The sequence below is a fragment of the Pygoscelis adeliae genome, unplaced genomic scaffold (genome assembly GCF_000699105.1).
Source record: "Pygoscelis adeliae isolate BGI_AS28 unplaced genomic scaffold, ASM69910v1 Scaffold432, whole genome shotgun sequence".
NCBI classification, from domain to species: domain Eukaryota; kingdom Metazoa; phylum Chordata; class Aves; order Sphenisciformes; family Spheniscidae; genus Pygoscelis; species Pygoscelis adeliae.
In genome coordinates, this window is record NW_008824289.1 from 269,468 (window position 1) to 286,690 (window position 17,223).

General features: G+C 51.4%; 2 protein-coding genes across 2 annotated transcripts in view; one reads left to right on the forward strand and one right to left on the reverse strand.

The window, feature by feature from the left end:
- Positions 1–702: 702 nt before the first annotated feature.
- Positions 703–10,882, reverse strand: BPIFB6 (BPI fold containing family B, member 6). The gene is given in 17 exon segments (XM_009318757.1): positions 703–783; positions 3,914–3,990; positions 4,739–4,802; positions 5,571–5,616; positions 6,056–6,123; positions 6,329–6,362; positions 6,364–6,497; positions 6,819–6,872; positions 7,033–7,209; positions 7,510–7,601; positions 7,932–7,992; positions 8,560–8,623; positions 9,163–9,249; positions 9,346–9,450; positions 10,075–10,103; positions 10,106–10,176; positions 10,774–10,882. Coding segments are annotated over 17 exon segments (1,353 nt in total).
- Positions 10,883–14,366: 3,484 nt separating this feature from the next.
- The window catches only part of LOC103912470 (protein TENP-like), a 6,190-nt gene continuing 3,333 nt past the window's right edge, over positions 14,367–17,223 (forward strand). Inside the window, 7 exon segments of the mRNA XM_009318742.1 lie at positions 14,367–14,388; positions 15,008–15,124; positions 15,390–15,486; positions 15,831–15,938; positions 16,104–16,241; positions 16,683–16,728; positions 17,021–17,081. Of these exon segments, the coding sequence (XP_009317017.1) occupies positions 14,367–14,388; positions 15,008–15,124; positions 15,390–15,486; positions 15,831–15,938; positions 16,104–16,241; positions 16,683–16,728; positions 17,021–17,081 (589 nt within the window).

Consider the following 17,223-nt stretch of genomic DNA (forward strand, 5'->3'; position numbering starts at 1 on the left):
TTCTGGTGACTTCCACCGCAAATATTTCCCTAGAGATGTTAGGAGTTAGGTAAATCATTGAGCAACAACCGGTAGGTGCAGAGGCAGACTCAGCCAGCTCTGGGCGCCAGTCCGCACACCACTGCCTGGTTTAGCATATCTTCCTTTCGGGCTTGCTCTCGTGTCAAGATGCGGACATGGCTGAAAAGTCAGGCCCTGATAAAATACTTTTTTTTTTTTTCAAATAAAATTGAGGTTTTGACTGAAAAATGTGTCAAAATACTGGCCACCCCTCGCTGTTAAGGACTTCTACAGTTCTCAGTGCTGAGCACTTTACTCTCGCAGTAAGCCCATGCGGTGGGGATGTGCCACATGTTATAGGTGATAAATGAAGGACCAGGCGGCACCTTTCTCAATGTAAAGACAGCCTGTGGAGATAGTAACAGAGCCGGGTATTCACTGTCCAGGCCAGCAGGACATGCACAGCGTTCCCATCCCGACGTGCCTGCAAGACTGTGACCTTACCCAACATTTATCAAAGCCAACAGTGCCTGTCCAGTGACCTGAATGGCTCATAATCCGTTTGATAATTGAGGAAAAGGAGGTACTGAATTGGGAAGGAATAGTGACACCATGATAAGGTGTATCGATGGGGTGTCACAGCTTTACGGATACCCTGAGCTGACAGACTCTTCAGAGAGAGTCTGATTTGGAAATGCTGCACTAGTCTAACTGGCATGGCATTATTTCCAGGTCCATCACCTCTGCCTCAGAGCACTCCAGGAAGACTGGAGGTGGGATGCACTGCCACGGGGAGATACCGTTGAGAGGGTGGTGCCATTGACCACAAAGCCAGGGAGCTCCCAGCCTAGAGCTTGTCGGCTCTGGATCATTTTGAAGTCCTGTAGGGACCATTGATCCCAGTGTGAGCTTATCAAGAGAAGTGGCCTCCCTGCCACACCACCCCATGCAACAAATGTGCTGCAGGAGAGGAACAGCCATGCAGCTGCCCAGGGTCAGCTCCATCCAGGCCCCTGCCCTCTTAGATTTCTGGCCAGGTTTTTTCCATGCTGAAAAATTGCATCCCGCCTGGTCCATCATGGCTCATTTACTGCCAGATAATTTACTGCTACAGGCAGAAGAAAGGGAGAAAAGTTTCTGCTGAGCCAACATATCATGTGCACCCACAGCCATGCTGTCTTTTTCCCTTTCGCCTCGTCCTGGTCCCGATCACCGGCACCGCACGGATACGCGGAGCCGCTGCCTCAAGCTGCACCAGAGCAGCACCTCTTTGGGGCAAGAAAAAGAAAACTCGCCTCTGTGGGCGACAGACCAAATGTGATCCCTGTGTGTGGGTCATGTCCTGACGTGCACAGCGAAGGCTGTCCATGGTGGAGAGGAGGATGCGCCGGCCAAGGGGACAGCGGTGAACTATTCACTCCCCTGATGTGCTCTTTAATGGCAGGGGTGGACGGGCTGCTCCCCAACGCTGAAGAATAATAGCCCATAAAAATGCTTGCTCAGACTTAATACTTTCTGCAAACTTGGAAATAAGTATTTCCAGCAGATTAGCCAGCTTTTGTCACACATTAATTCCGGCTTTAAAAAATATCTTAGCTAAAGGCCAAGAAAGGGATGACAAAGGTGCCAAAGTACTTAAGGAGTTGTCACTCTCCTTGCAACCTGATCAGCCAGGCACCTCGGGAGCACAAAGCCTTGCTGTCACAGCTAGATCATGACATTTGATAAGGTGGAAGAGAGTGTTAACAAGATGGTATTATGTTATCATCCCTCCTGAATCACTTTATACTTTGGGCAAGCACTATACGAAACCCAAATTACCATAAAGACAGACCTGATAATGGTCAGCACACAGTAAAGGGGCACTTTGGCACCGCAGAGAATAGCTTCTGAGCAGTGACCTTTCAGGCATGACAGTAACTTGGCCTCTCACCAGCCGTTGCTGAATGCAGAGGTCTCTGACAATTAAATATTTTGGATAAACCGAAGCAGATTCCCATAAAGAGAATGACATCATGAGGTCCAGGTCCCTCTAAAGCAACTTTCAAAACCTCAAGAACACAAAGCCAAATCACTGTGTGAGGACAGAAACGCAGAGTAAACCAGAACGGACTTGGTCAAAGGGAGAAGAATGGGACTGATGTGAACTGATGCTGCTTTGATGCTCGGATCACCTGGAAACAGAGACCTAAGGGCAGGCAGTAAGAGAGACATACCCCCGCGAAGCGTTGGAGGTCTTGGCATTAGCAAGAGGGCAGTAGGCTCTGGCCAGGGCAGGCAAAGTGAAATGCGTTAGCCCTGGTTGAAAAACGAGATGGTTCTGTTCTGCTCTCCCCTTGATGGCATCGTCCAGATGTGGCCTTTCTGCCCTAGGAAAGCGTCTCTGTGGGGACCCCTGAGCCAGGGCAGTCTTGGTTTGCTCTTTCATTCCTCTGGGACCATTAACTGTGAGAGCCTGGTACATCCCCCACTGCTGGGGGGATCAGGGCTGCCGGGGTCCGTGTGCAGCTTCAGGGGACAATGCTGGTGCCTGCACATGTCGGAAGGCTGCACCTCCACCAAGTGCCCCAGGGCATCAAATACCAGTTCTGTGATAGTGCAGCTTGACAGCATGGTTAAGTGTTTCATGAAAAATTAACTAGCTGCCGCCTGAGATTTCCAGCCTTGATTTCTCCTAGGAGGGCTGCATACAGATATTTTGATTCATTTTTGTTCTTCTTAAGGGAATTCAGACTCAAACTGTTCGATTGTTTATTAGCTAATGCAAGAACAATAAGGGAAATCTCTTAAAAAAATGTGCTTGGCATTGACAATGTTTGCAGTGAAATGAAGAGAGAAGGCACCATAAACACCAGTCCTCCTGGGGAGCTGGTTTTATGGCTGCTGTCCTCATTGCTTAGGACTCCTGATGAGGACAATTCCTTACACGCATTGCAGAACAAATGCCTGCTGGGTCTGGCAGCACACACAAGAAAACAAACGGCGTTCTCAGAGCCTGCCTCACAGCGAGATTTTCTTGGGGACAATTTCTTAAAAACACAATGATCTTTTCAAAGATAACCTTAATTCTGCACCAGCTACCTGTCACCGGGAAAAAATGTTCAAATCATGTCAGCTTGATGAAATCAGGATCAAAGCTGTTTATTGACTTACTAATGACAGGTAATTAGCCAGCAATCACTGACCTATGCGCTTGGGATCAACATCTGCAATGCAGCCAATAAACCACGATGCTAGGCACTTCTGAAATATTAAAAAACACACGGAGATGTCCTAACTCTAACTCATTCCAAGCAGTCCTAATTCCCCCCACACAACTGCAGACACACTCCCCTCCTCTGCAGCACATGCACCCTGGGAGCATGAGGGTCCCCTTCTTGCACCCCGCTCCTGCAGGAGATGTGGGTGCTGCACCCCGATGGCAGCCCACGCTGCTGCCTGCAGCATGCTAACGCACGTGCTATTTTGGTTGCAAATGTGATTGATTTAGGGACCAGTCCTTTCGAGAAATACAACCTCTGCCCAGACAGGCCCAGCTGGCTCCACTAGACGCACGGCAGGCCAGAGTCTCGTCATGGGTGGTGGGTTCTTTTTATTTCAGCTTGTGGAGTCAAACTATTCAAATGTCAAGGAAAGAGGAAGAAACACCCCAGGAACCCCAGCACCCTTGCTGCTCCCCCTCCCACCCGGTCCTGCTGGGTCCTCGCAGCAGTGGTGTGTTGCGGCCGTACCTCCCCACACCTCAGGTCTCTGTGACAGACATGTCCAGAACTAGAGCATTCTGCAGATTTAAAAATAAAAAGCACACGGGCAGGATTTAACAGTTGCTTCCATGCTCAGATGTGACGGACTAACGGCACGAACTCCAGGGATGACCCAGGGTACAGTAAAACCACCACACGAGTGTGCCTACCTTGAACCCGCTGATGTTCGCCCACCGGTAGGTGATGCCCAGCAGGTCGGGCAGGGGCACCCCTCCGTGCAGCACCCCTGGAACAAGGGGGAGCGGCTGTCACAGGCCCTCGGGCCATGGCAGGCGCTGCCAGCATCTCCGGCGCTTCCCTGCCTGCCGCCCTCGCACTGCCTGCCCACGCCTGCCAAAGGTCTGGCAAGGGGTTTTGGGAATACTCAGAAGGAAAATTGTCAGGGCTGGAATTCCTGGGTTTGTGCATGTTAGCATGAATTGAAATTTCTGCTTTTGGCATACTTGCCATACAAGTTAAGCAGATAAATTGATGTTCCAGGGTGGGGTTTTTTACTGACACTTTGGCTGTTTTCAGGCATGGTAAAGAGGGACATGCTGATTTTTTGAGACTTCAGAAAGGCAAAGATCTTATGAAAACTGTTCCCAGTTGTTCATGGCAAGTGGTTTTGATTTTGGGGGACAGGAACAATGTTCGAAGAGGCTTCAGAGGAGAAGCCTGCATCCTTTGCAGTGGATCTGCTCTGTGCAGGCAGATCTCTCCTGCCTGTGAAGGAGTGGGCATGCCAGAGCCCCGACCAAGAGGTATTGCTCGCCTCCAGCTCCCACTGCAGACCCTGCAGGTGCGAAATGGCTGGCAAGCGATTTTTGCTGGCAGAGTCACTCACAGCCTCGAGGGCAGGAAGAGCATGCAAGGTCAGCCAGGCAATGTCATTTCCAAAAAAAAAACATAACAACAGTCTATAGGAAAAGAAATGAGAACTATTTTCCCCGTGCAGTTAGCAAATCCTCAGAAGAAGCCATAGCCGTGCTTACTGTCAATCAATGGCACATAAGCCACGTGAATAATACCTGCCAAAACTCTTTTCAGTGGAAGCTCCTGGAACACAGAGAAGCGGTGTAGACCGCCCATCGCTCTGCATGCCAGCAGCTGCGTCCGCTGGGCTCACCCCATCAATTCATCCAGCACCTTCTCTAATCACAGGAAAATAGCAGAGGTCCCCCCGAGCAGAATGGGAACATTTGAGAAATTCTACATTTCAGTGAAAACTGCCCCAGATGAGACTGTTCCCTGCCCCAGCAGCACCCTGCTCTCTGCCCTGCAGTCAGTGCCGGGGCCGGGCACCCAGACATCCTCCTCGCAGCCCGAAGCCCTGCTGCAGGCAGCCCAAATGTTATCTGCATGAGCTCCCGGGGAACTCTCCCTCCCACTCATCTCTACCCCAGCATCAGGATTAGAGGGAGACAAGGAGATTGAACATCCAGCACACACGACCTGAGGGCAGCCCAGCCCACACTCCCACCCCACCAGTGCTGCACCAGGGAGGGTTACTCATGGCCAAAACTCTCCCAGGAATGAACAAGGTGCGTTACAAGCAGGGACCCCTTCCAGAGCATTCATGTCTGTGGGCAAACGGTTTTGGCAGTTGATTTGTCATTTCTTATTCCTTGAAATAACATTTCAATCTTCAATGTTCACTTTGGTTTTCTTCTGTGGTTTTTTTTTAACAAATCTGTTACTGATAATGAAAGCAGCAGGACGGGGCTCCGGAGAGTGAATTCCTGGTACAGCATTACACAAACCGCCAGCACAGAGATTCACAGTGGCAACCCCAGCCCCACGCACAACGCAGACTGCCCAGCTCACGTCAAACGTCCCAAGGGAGGAGGAAGCCAAGGCCACCCGAGACAGACTGCAGGGAGAGGAAGGGCACGGCATCATTCGCCTCCTGCAGCCCCCCGGCAAGCTGCCCTGTCGCCCTCAGCAAACTCTTCACCCAGATCTTGGCCCCCAGCAAACCTCCCCCTTGCACCAGAGGTGCCGTGGCTCTGCCAGCCTCCCTCCAGGAAGGGGCTGCTTCCCACCGAGAGCATTTTCTCCACCCTGAACCAAGTTCAGCTCTTCAAACTTAAAGAGCAAAAAACCCAAACAGGTATTAGCTCAGCTGGATTATGTCACGTTGCCCTCATGCATTTTTAAATAGCTGTTAGTATAAACTATAAAAACATCATGCAGAGACAGCAAAGGTTCCTTCTGAAAATGCACAGGTGAGATGCAGCGTGTGGCCTTCCCAGCAGCCCAGGGACTGTCACGCTGCTGGTGGTGGCACTGGGGACCGGCAGCCGCATTACTTTCGCAGAGCGAGGGAGAGCCGCAGCTTTTCTTCTGCAATGGCAAACTGCACCTCCAGGTTGCTGTGCTGCCGGGGGAAAGGGAATCCCCACCAGGACCCTGATCTCCCCGACCGCTCCAGCCCCGCAGGACCCCCCGGCCAGGCATCCTCCCTGACAGACGTCCCTGCCCGCTATCCCACGTCTCTCGCTCTGGTGTTGGTGTGGGTCCGCTGGCTTGGGGCAGGGGCGACCACGTTCAGCCCTCGCCAACTGCAAAAGGCTTCAACTCACAATATGCAGGACGAAGAGGGACTGGGGAGCAGTCTGAAGGGGAAACCCGAAACTCGGCGGTGCTGAAGAGCTGCACAAAGCTTTTGTCCGGGGTTATGGTCACCACTGGTGCTTTCACTTCTCGCATTTCAATCACCACCGGCTGTGATGGAGGCAGCACCCTGGAAATCTGTGGCGAGTCAAAGCAAAGGGGTGACATCCCCTTTCCTTCCCAGTTCACTGCTCTAGGGATTATCCTGGTGGGTGCTGAGCATCGGTGACATTCACCAAAGTCAGTGGGAGTCAGTCAAGCTGGTCCATACTGCTTAATAGTATGTCCCTTATATAATCTTAGTAATAAAAGTTTTACTAATAAAATAAAGAGAGCACCAGTTTGACCTTGGGAAAAAGGTACCCAGCATGTCTTTGTGAACGGAGAGCAGCTTTATCTGCTGCCGTAAGTAGCCTGAAATGAGCCACAGACCAGTAGGATCAAGCAAAGTCCACCCACCTCAGGGATGAGGGCTCCAAGCACCGTGGTCACCAGCGGGGGAAGCCCAAGAACCTGTTGAGAAAGTGTCACAGGACAGGGACTTAATGAATTCATTTGGGTGGCGGGGAGTTTAACATGGGGAAGGGAAGAGGCATCCTCCCTTCTGCCTTGGACATGGGTGTAGATTTCTTTAGTGGTTTCTTGAGGAAAATGTCAAGCTCAAACCACCCACCATGTTATTGCTGATGTCCTGGTTGAAGGATGCCTGCAGAATAGAGAGCTCAGCACCCAAGAAGTTTGAAGACAGGATAAGCTGGGTAGCAGCATCCCTCTTCGGTGTCAGAGAAGTAAGAGGTGGTTGGTCCATGGGAACGTTAACCTCCTTTCCCTCCTTTTGGTGGAGAATGCTCTAAAAGGACCAATAAGAAGCGCCATGTCAGAGAGCACAGGTCCATTTCCAGGATTTGCATTTGGACCAGGTACAAGGTACTGGATGCTTTGCTCTGTAATCTCAGCAACAAAACAGAGCAATAAACTCCACAGAAAACGATGAGCCGAGGAGGTGGTTAGGTGATATAATGCAACCAGCACATGTCTGCACCCCTCCCAGAGCCTCTGCTGCCCAAGGCTGAGAAGGACAACGCCTCCGAGCAAATGGATGTCAGAAACATCACTGCTCCAAGACCCGGCACGAGGCAGCAGCACTCACCTCCAAATCCAGCTCTATGAAAGTTTCGCTCATCATTGGGGGGTTCAGCAAAGCGCACCGGAGGGTCCCAGCAGTCCCAAGAGGGATCTCAGCTGTGTGGAAGCAGAGGGATGCTTAATTAGAAGGTGCACACTCTGCACCGTGGGGAGAGCACTCACCAGCGCCAAACCTCTGGTTCACCAGCGCCACGTGCCATTTACAGCTTCGGTGGGCTCCTGCCTCCCTGCAAGCCTCTGTGATGCCAGGCTCTCCCAAATCTGCACCAAGGAGGGGGTGGATATTCGTGTGGCCCCTGCCGGGGTTTGTCCCCGCCTGGTCCTAGTCAGGGCTCAGCAGATTGTCTATCCTCGGCGATAGATCTGTGCTTTCCCCTTGCCAGGGGAAGGGAGGAAGACGGGTGAGGTGGATGGATGCCAACTTACAAATCATGGTGGCGAGTTTTGCATTCACAAGGTTGAGCACTGCATCCACAGCTGGACACAGCTGTAGGGCAACAAGAAATGTGTGAGAAAACCCTGCATGGAGGTTTCTAGTGGGAGCTGAGCTTTGTGGCTGGCAGTCCAGTGCAGCTCCCACCCTGAAGCACCAGGACACTCCACTATTAATTACCCAGACAAGGGTTTGCCTCAGTTTTCTCTGTCCCTGGTTGAATTAGGCTATTCTGGAGTAAACCTGCCTTAAGCTGAGCGAAGAACAGGGCCAGGCCCCCCACAGATATCTGACTAAACCAGACCGACTTTATGACACGCGTTAAGAGGCTGCAAGTCTGCCCTTTGACAATCCTTTAGGAACAAGCGTGCTCAGCATCGAGATCAGTTCTGTCTGAGCATCGCATCCCTAACTGCCGGGCTGGGGCGAGGAGGCTTTAAGCAGTGACAGTGCCTTTGCTGCAGGTGTTGACTGCATAAAACTAGTAATTGCTTGAAATGCTCCCTTTTACCAGCCTGCAAGCTCCTTTGTGTGGCAAAACTGTGAAACCTGTCACGGTGCAGTGAGGAGGAGGAGGAGACGATCTCCGGGAAACAAGGATGGGAGGAGGATCAGACTCGCCGGACCTGGCAGCATTTTCTGAAGGGTGCTGTGCAGAAACTTGCTCATGACTTTGGGCAGCATGCTGGGCAGAGGCAACACATCAGACGATACAGCCGTTTTGCACATAGCAATGATTATTTACTAAAGATCAAAAGGCAAGAAACTCAAGCACTAAAGAAACGTATCTGGTATGGATTGAGCCAAAATATGCCTAATGTCTAATAAAAGATGTTTTCTCTCTTTTCTCAAGAATGCCATCTTCTGGCTTTAAACAAAGCTAAAGGTTTCCATGGCTAAAAGAAGCTCTGGTATCCCAGGAGTACAGCACTTAAATGAGGACTGATGCTAAAGATGAACATTGCATGGAATAACACAGAGAGAGCTGGCCTGAATTCGTCCATAAAAGATTTTGGGTTTCTTAGTGGACAAAATGAACAGTGAAAAGTATTTGTGTTCTGTAGAAACCCGCACCTGGAGACTGAAAGATTTAACAATGCTGTTACCTACCTCTTAGGAATTATTAATATCGGCAAATCATCGATGTTGTCCTTTGGGACTCAGCTGCTGGGGAGGTTGGTTTTAACGCTAACGAGAGTGATGTGGCAGTTCCTGCAGCTGAACCTGGGCACGCCTGCAGCCCCCTGCCACAGCCGGCTGCCGGCCGTCAGGTTTGCGGCCAGAGCGATTCCCGTGTTTCCTCCTATAAAGCTGCTCAGAGCAAAGCTCGGTCACTGCAGGGCCAACGCCCGGGAGCGAGCGAGCCCACCCCAGCCCCGCCAGCGGATCTTCCCCGTGCCCGCTCACCTTTTCCCAGTGATGGTCATTTGGACTAAGATGGCCACGAGGATCCCTGAGCCCGGCGAGAGTGCCAGCGATATCACCGGCGGACGGAGATCTTTCACTTATAGCCTGGGGAAAAAACCAGAGGAAAAGAGCTGGGAAAGAGGAGCCCGCAGAGGAACCAGGTCAGGCTGCTTACATCGAAGTCACCTATCACTGATATTGCCATCACCACCTTTATTCTTTCACTTCTTGTTTAAATTTTCCATTTAAAACCACTTTTAAATTTAGAAACGTTTCTTCCTAGCAAAAAGATTGCACAGCTTAATTTTGAAAAAATTTGGAAAAAAATGTTTTGACATTCAAAACATCTCCATGCTTTCACCCAGAACGAATCTGCAGGATGGAGGGCCAGCTCTGATCCCCCAGAAATTCTGGGGTTCCCTCAGGATATTATTGACAAAAGCCGGGCACCCCCAGCTTTGAGAGCAAACCCCACCTGGTGCCGCAGAGCCACTGCAGCAGTCCCCAGCCAGAGCTGAAGCAGGAGCCGATGCGCTTTGTTGCCTTTAAGTTATAGTTTCTCCATGTATTTGTAGACACAACCATGCAGAAAATCACTCCTTTAATATCACACTTGTTAGCGGAGAGTGATTCGTTTCTGCCTCCAGGCTGACAGTTCCCAACCTTCTGCTTTTATTTTCTCATTCTCAGGTTCAGGCTCGTGGTGTAAAGCTGCTGATCATCACTCACCCCAAGATGCCTTTGATGGGTTTGGCGTTTGGCTTTTTTTTTTTGCAGCTTCCTCTGCCATTTTCTGCAGAACATCACTCTCATTCAGAGCAGTGGAGACCGCTGGAAGATTTGCACAAGATGAGGAGTTTAGCACAAAACCCCCAGGGAGGAGCCTGTGCCGGAGGGTGAGGGGACTCGGCACCCCCCCACCGTACCCTATAAAACATCATTATTAACGTATTCCTGTTCCAACACACACAGGCACCATCAGGACACTTCGCGCGCTGTAAATTCGGATTACCAGCAATCTTTGCCGTCCCCGGGTAACGGTTGGAGCTCGGCAGGCGCTTGCTGCGCACGCATTGCCATTTTAGACATGAGGTGCATTTTCAGGTTCCCACCTTAACGTACCGCACACCGGTGAGACAACCTGCGTGCCCACGTCAGGGCATCACAGCCGCGGGGTCCTGCTTGCAGCGTCCCACATGGGACGCGCAGACCTCAAGGAAGCGGCTCCTGCTGCAGATTAAGGGCAGCGCCTGGAGCCCGCCCGGCCGGTGGCACGCAGAGGGTGGGGATGTGCTCGGGAACACAGACTACACAGCAGTGAAAGGCGGCTTCCCCGCCGCAATGCAGCCGGTGCACCGCTGCCCGCTTGTCTGCACGGACGGACAGACTCATGTCTACGCACAGACACTAACGTGGCTGAGCACTTACTGCGGTCAATCGTTCCAAGATCAATCCTGATGACAGCTCCTGGGCCATCAGCTCTTCCTGACCACACCAGCCAGCTGCTGAGGAATAAAACGCACCAAATCCTTGACATCTTCCAATCCGGCACGGCTGCTCACAGAGCTCCAGAGGTGGCAGAGGCTTACAGGAGTGTGTGGGCTTCAATGGACAGAGAGAGACGGTGAGCTGGAGATGGTTCCCAAACTGCACGTCAGGGGCTAAACGCTGCACTCGCACTCGAGGAAAGCAAGCAGGGCTCTGTGCAAATCTGGCAGAGCTACACTAGCCAAAACACAGCCTGAATACAAGAATCACTCTCCAAAATTCCAATGTCTGAACACCCCAGAGCAGCCCCATCAGGACGTGCCTGCCCTGTGGTCGGTACCCAAGTGGGGCGCTAAGCCTTCCTCTTCCACAAACACCAGAGCTGCTCATGATGCCTAAAACCTGCCGTGGAGAAAGGGCTGGAGCTGCCTGATGGAGCACATGGCCTGCTGTGTCTCAGGGCCACCCTGAGCCCTGGCCCCAGGAATGGCAGGAGAGCTCACGGCTGTTGGCCATGGCAGCGGCACGAGGCGTGACAAGCCTCTCCACAGGCTATGGACACGGCTCCACCAGTCTGCTCCAGCTTGGCCTCCCGCTTCTTGCTTGCACCAGAGGGAAGTGATGTGAGCTGCTGCACCTTGCCGCGACAGGGACTCCTGCAGGGAAGGGCCCTGCCATCACTTTGCCCAGTTCTGCTCTGGTGGAGAGTCGCCAGAGGTTGTCCAAGCTTTGCACTGATCTCCTGGAGAGAGGCAAGAAACAGCCTATATATAAATCCTGACCAAGAAAGGGGAAAAAACGAAAGAATGAAAGGGCTGGGTAATTGCTGTGACGTAACCTAATTCCTGAGTGTTTCTGACATCTGCCAATACAAATAATTTCACTAATAAATTTGAAAGTCCAGATAAGCCCTCGAGCCTCAGGCACCAGGCACGTGCTCCCAGCAGGCTGAAGCCAGTGCTCTTGCTCAATGCCCAGGAAGAGCCAATGGAGACTTGCACGTCAAGTCCGAAAGAGAAAAACCTGATCCATTTAATTACGTGGTACAGACAGAAGCGGGGGCGAGGAGAAACCTAAGATGTGTAATGGTAAATTCTGCTTTTGGGGATACCTGCGTAACTACAACTCTTGGGATGAGCGTCTCTCACTCCCCAAAGGTTCATGGAGCTTGTGCAAACGCCAGGGGAGGACATGGGATCAGCTGGTGGAGAACCCACTGGAAATTGTGATAATCTCAGTAATGTTCTTACTGGTTTCAGCAGGGTTGGAGTGAGGCTGAGAAGAACTGTCACCTGCCCAGAGAACAGGCTTCTCAGCCCCGTCCCTGTCCCGCCACAGGAGAGCCATGCATCCCACCAGACTGCAGGCAGGCTGCATGAAGCTCTCCTCTGGGCTGGGCTTGCTGCTGCCGTCGCTGTGGCTGCCCACGCACCAGCCCTGCCTGAGCTGGGCCTAGCCGGCCACCACGGTGTCCTCACCCGTCTCCTCCTGGGTACTCCACCCAGCAGGACCCGGGTCTGGGAGTTCACCCCAGTGGGATCCTGCAGCACCAAGAAATTTATTTCTTCCCTTCATTTCTGCATAAAACGTGTCATGAGGTTTAATCTGCCATCACCTCCCTCCCGGTGAGGTACTCGGTGGCTCTCTGCCAAGCCCAGACAGGGAGATTTACATCTTATCTAACAGGAGCATAAGATTTATAGATAACTCCCAATAAGGAATGCACTATGCCAGAAAGACACTTTTGTGCTAGTAACTTGATCAGTCATTATGCTATAAATTGACATCTAATTAAGCCTCAGCAGAGATCATGAGGTCCAGAACAGCTCTGCAGGAGGAGAAAATCCATATCTAAGCACATGGTGCTATCTCGTCCCGGCAGCTTACCCCCAGACCCTTGCACTGCTGTAAATTATAATAATGCTCCACAGATAAATCTCCAGTACCGCTTCAGGAAGAGCTGCCGATATTACCTACACTGGAACAAGGCCTAGCAGGGGCAAATTTCCACCCATTGCTCTAAAACACAGCAAAGACTTATTTCTCAGAGACTTTTCTATGTTGTGTCCGTGTCCCTACCGATGTCAGATGCCACAAAACATCTCCCGCAGCCCCAGGGGACTCGTCTGCAGGTTACAACCTTCTCAGTGGATTTACTTTTCTGAACGCATTTCTTGCCTCTAAATGGGCTGCATACATCAGTGTAAACGTGTAAATCCTGCTCTCCCTCGGTAGGCTGCTAGACGTATATCTTCATATTTTCTCTTGACACTGCTCTTTGGATGACTTCAATGGAAATGCACAACGTGGATGAAACTCTGCTTTTCGTGGCATTTCTCTGTCATGCTGAGAAGGAAAGCAACACAGCACTGGCGAGAGCCAAAGGCTTTGAACATGTCAAGATGCACCTGGAACCAGCGCCCAATAACTCACTTTGCCAATGCACAAAGGACAATGGTTGCCTCCCCAGGCAGCAGGTGTTTCAACAAGCCCTGAACACCTTATCCCATTGCCAAGGGATTCAGACCAAAATGGGCAATTCAACCCTCTCTGGAAGACTGGTCATGCCCCAAAGCTGAGATCACAAATATCGGGGGGGGGGGGGGGGGGGAGAAACCAAGACAAAACAGAGCACTGTGACCATGGAGGATGCGCTTACATGGCATTGGCAGGTAGTCCACACTCTGTCCTCAGGCCAAAAGGAAGCCAGGAGAACACGATGGACCCCAAGCACAGGAAGGAGAGGGACTCCGACTCCCTTCCATGAATGTTTTCACTGCTTGTAGAGACATTATCAAAGAGGGTGGACGTCACCCACCACTTTTTCTACCAGTTGTAATAAATATTGCCAGTGGCTTTTGATTGGGATGGGTTAAAGAGAGGAAGAAATTATTGCACGTGGGCCATTCCAGAGATTAGAGGAGATACCTTAAAAAAAAATGATATTCTGTCTGGTCTAAAACTCACTGAACCCAAGAGAAAAATTCCTGTTGCCTTCAACAGACTTACCCAGGCCTGATGGAAATGGAGGGCATCCTTGATGAATTGTCAAGACCTCCTTCAGTGCGACACGTGCAGGTCTCATTCCTTCTGGTCTGAGCTGCCCAGCTGGGAGAGCGATACAAACCACAGCAGCTTCTTGCTGGTGTGGACATGGTGGCGGCTATCCCTGTGGTGTTCGGAAGAAAGCATGGCTGCAGAGCAAAGAAACCGATGTTCGCTTTCTTACAATGTTTGATTTCTTGGCACCCTCCACCCAGAGACCTTTCTTTGTGCTCCTCAGTAACACCACAATGAAGGCAAGCTGCCCCAGCACCTGCTGTTCAATATTTCACCTCGCTAGGTCAACGGCCAATGTAATCAAGTATATGGGGAAACAATAAAAATGGTATATAAAACAAAGTGTCCACCCCACGTCCTGGTTTCTAGCCCTCTCTGCCAATTTCTGCCCCATCAGCCTTGGTTGTGAGGATATATAAAGCCAGCATAATTCCTTGGCGTGGCCACAGCAAGACACGGACTGAGTTAGAAGAATGGGAAGACTGGCCAGGAAAGGTAAAGATGCATTTGCAAACTGAATTGCTTGATATAGGCATTGCTTGTACTTACTTTGGTGTGTCTCTGTAAGGGTCAGTTCTCATCAGAAGTCCGCTTTCTGCAAAGACTGATAGAAATATGTATGTTTTCTGCAGGTTAAACTTTCTGAATTACTTGTTTTCTTAGTATTCTAAGAGCATTACAAACATTATAAACAATTCCCAAATGTTTTTCAGAGAGGTAGATAACATTTTCACCTTTTTATTTGATTTTAGCCTCCTCAATAACTTCCATTCGTTCCTCAATTAATTTTAGCTCCTGCTTATTTGCTAGTTTTATACCAGTTGTAGGCCGTTATATGCTCTTCAGCAGGCATGATATTGCTGCAAGCACCACTGTAGCTTGCAGACTTGCAGGGAGTTTTCAAGGCTGAGCCTTCTGTTAGTGCTTTTAAATCCCCAGGCACCTCATGAGAGCTATGCATTGTTATTGCACAAAAGCTGGCAAGCTCGGGACCACAAACCCAACCCGGGAGCGGATCCGTGGCTCCCGAGCATGGCTCCGTGCCTTGGTGGCCGGGCCAGGGCCAGGGCCATGCCTCTCTGACCGGGCTGCTGCGGGTGCCTTCCTCTTCCAGGCACCGGCATGGTGAAGCTCTGCACCCTGAGCGTCCTCCTGAGCCTCCTGGTCCCCGCTCACACCACGAGGTCACCCGACTGCGGGGGCATCCTCACCCCATCAGGACTGAGCTACCGTAAGTCCAGACCCTGTAACTCCCATGCCATCAGCAGGGAGGGGAGGCAGCAGCATCTTTCAGTCCGGTGATGAAATACCAAACACTGTCACCAGAAACTTACGCCATTAATCAGCTCACTTTCATCATCCCCTTTCTCTGGCTAGTAACAGGGGGGTTTAGGAAAGGGTGGAAGTGTGTCACCTGGAGGGATTTCAGTCTGTCCATCTCTGTGCCACAGACCACAAGCTCCAGAGCGTCTCATAAAATATCTGCCCTATTTCAGTTGCTGAAGTTTCAAAGCCACACGCAGAGGCAGTCCTCAGGCAGGACCTAATGGCCCCAAGAGTCCCAGACCTGTTTCTCGGCTCCCCAGAGCCCAGGTGAGTCCGCAGCTCTGCCTTGCCCAGGCTTTGCCACTGTACCACTGGTTCACGCTGGTGTTTAGCTGGAGCACTTTGAATATCGTCACAAAAGGCATTTTGCCAGCGAGGGCAAAAATCCCCCCTGGAGATCAGCACGGCTGTTTGCCAGAGCGGTTTAGAAAAGAGCTCCTGGCTCCTCCTTTGGGGTCTACGGGCAGCAGTCCTGGTGCCACCCTCGGGGCACTGATTATCCGTGCACTGTGCAGATCTCATGGACTTTTGGGGTTTGCCCACTGTGAGAGCATGCCAGGGATTGCACATCAGTCTGTGCTGGTCTCCTGACACCTTCATTTCTGCTCCAGCAGGAACCAAATTAACTCCGTCAAGGTTGCCGAGTTGTCTCTGTCGCTCATCCCCGACACCGGGCTGCGGCTGAGCAGCAATGTGGACCTCAGCATCACACCCGCCCTGTGAGTGCCAGTGCCGCAGGGCTGGAAGAAGCCCAAGCTCCTGGATGGAGCAACGGGGCCGCATCCAGCACCTGCTGTCTGCCTGCGGGAGCAGGGGGGGCCGGGGTGAGCAGGACCAGGAGCAGCCCCCGCGCTCCAGCCTCCGCCTCTCCTCCTCTGGCATAGCTCGACCACCAAGGTGATGAGACTGTCCATCCTGGTGGACCTCCACGTGGAAATGAACCCCGAGGGGAACCTGGAACTGGTGACCTCTGCCTGCAAACCCACCCTGGAGGAGATGCAGAGCACCGAGGAGATGGAAAGGTTGACCCTGCGGTTTTCCTTGTTATGGGATCTGGGTAACAGGGGAGAAGAATAAACTGAGGCACAAGCATTTCTAGGCAGGAAGGTGATATGACTAAGATCTGGTCACTGCCCTAAAAACTTACAAAGGTTAACACAAAAACTTTATCTTCATGGGAGGAACTTTCTTCTGCTTGCAGGGTTGGTTTTCCCCATTTTAAAAGAGTTCCATTCTCTCATAAGGGAGCGAATCTTTTACAGTAGTGTAGCAGGAACGTTTTTAATGCAAGTTCAATGGCAATTCTTCAGCTGAATCCTGAATTGTAATTGTAGCTTATTAGATGATAGAAAATAATTGTAATACTGTCTCTGGATGCCTTTTGGGTCAGATAAAAGACGCTCACCTACCCTTGGCTGAGCTGGTTCTCGTCTAACTTCTTCTGTTCTGTTGTTTTCATCCAGCCAGTCCTCTAGTTCAGACGTGGATGAGGAGATTAACATCGATAAGGTAAGATAAAGTTTGTAAAGGCATGAGACAAGAGAAGACAAAGTTGTACAGTTCTGTAAGAATTAGAGCACTTTAAGTCAACCTGGTGCTTTGCCAGGTCTCCCCCGCAGCCCCGCACGCCGGGAGAAGAGCAGCAGCCATCAGGAGTCACTGAAGGCTGCCATCCCCTGTCTCCTGGCTGCCGCGCGGCCGACCCATGGGAATGCCCACATCAGAGGTGTTCGGGGGATGCCTGATGCCAGCAGACCCCCGTGTTCATCTACCACCTCTCTTTTTGTTCTTTATTCCATAGATTTGCCTGGAAGTCTCCAGGTTGCTGCTTTTGCCAAATGAACAGCTGATGTCTCTGACAGGTGAGCGTTTGGCTTGCAGCCTTGTTATGGACTAAGGGCTTCTGGGCTCATTTTGGAGCAGGCCACGAGGTGGGACGGGCTCCCCACCCCGCAGCAGAAACCCAGCAGCAGCGGCTCCACCGCCGTCGTCTCCCCAGGGACC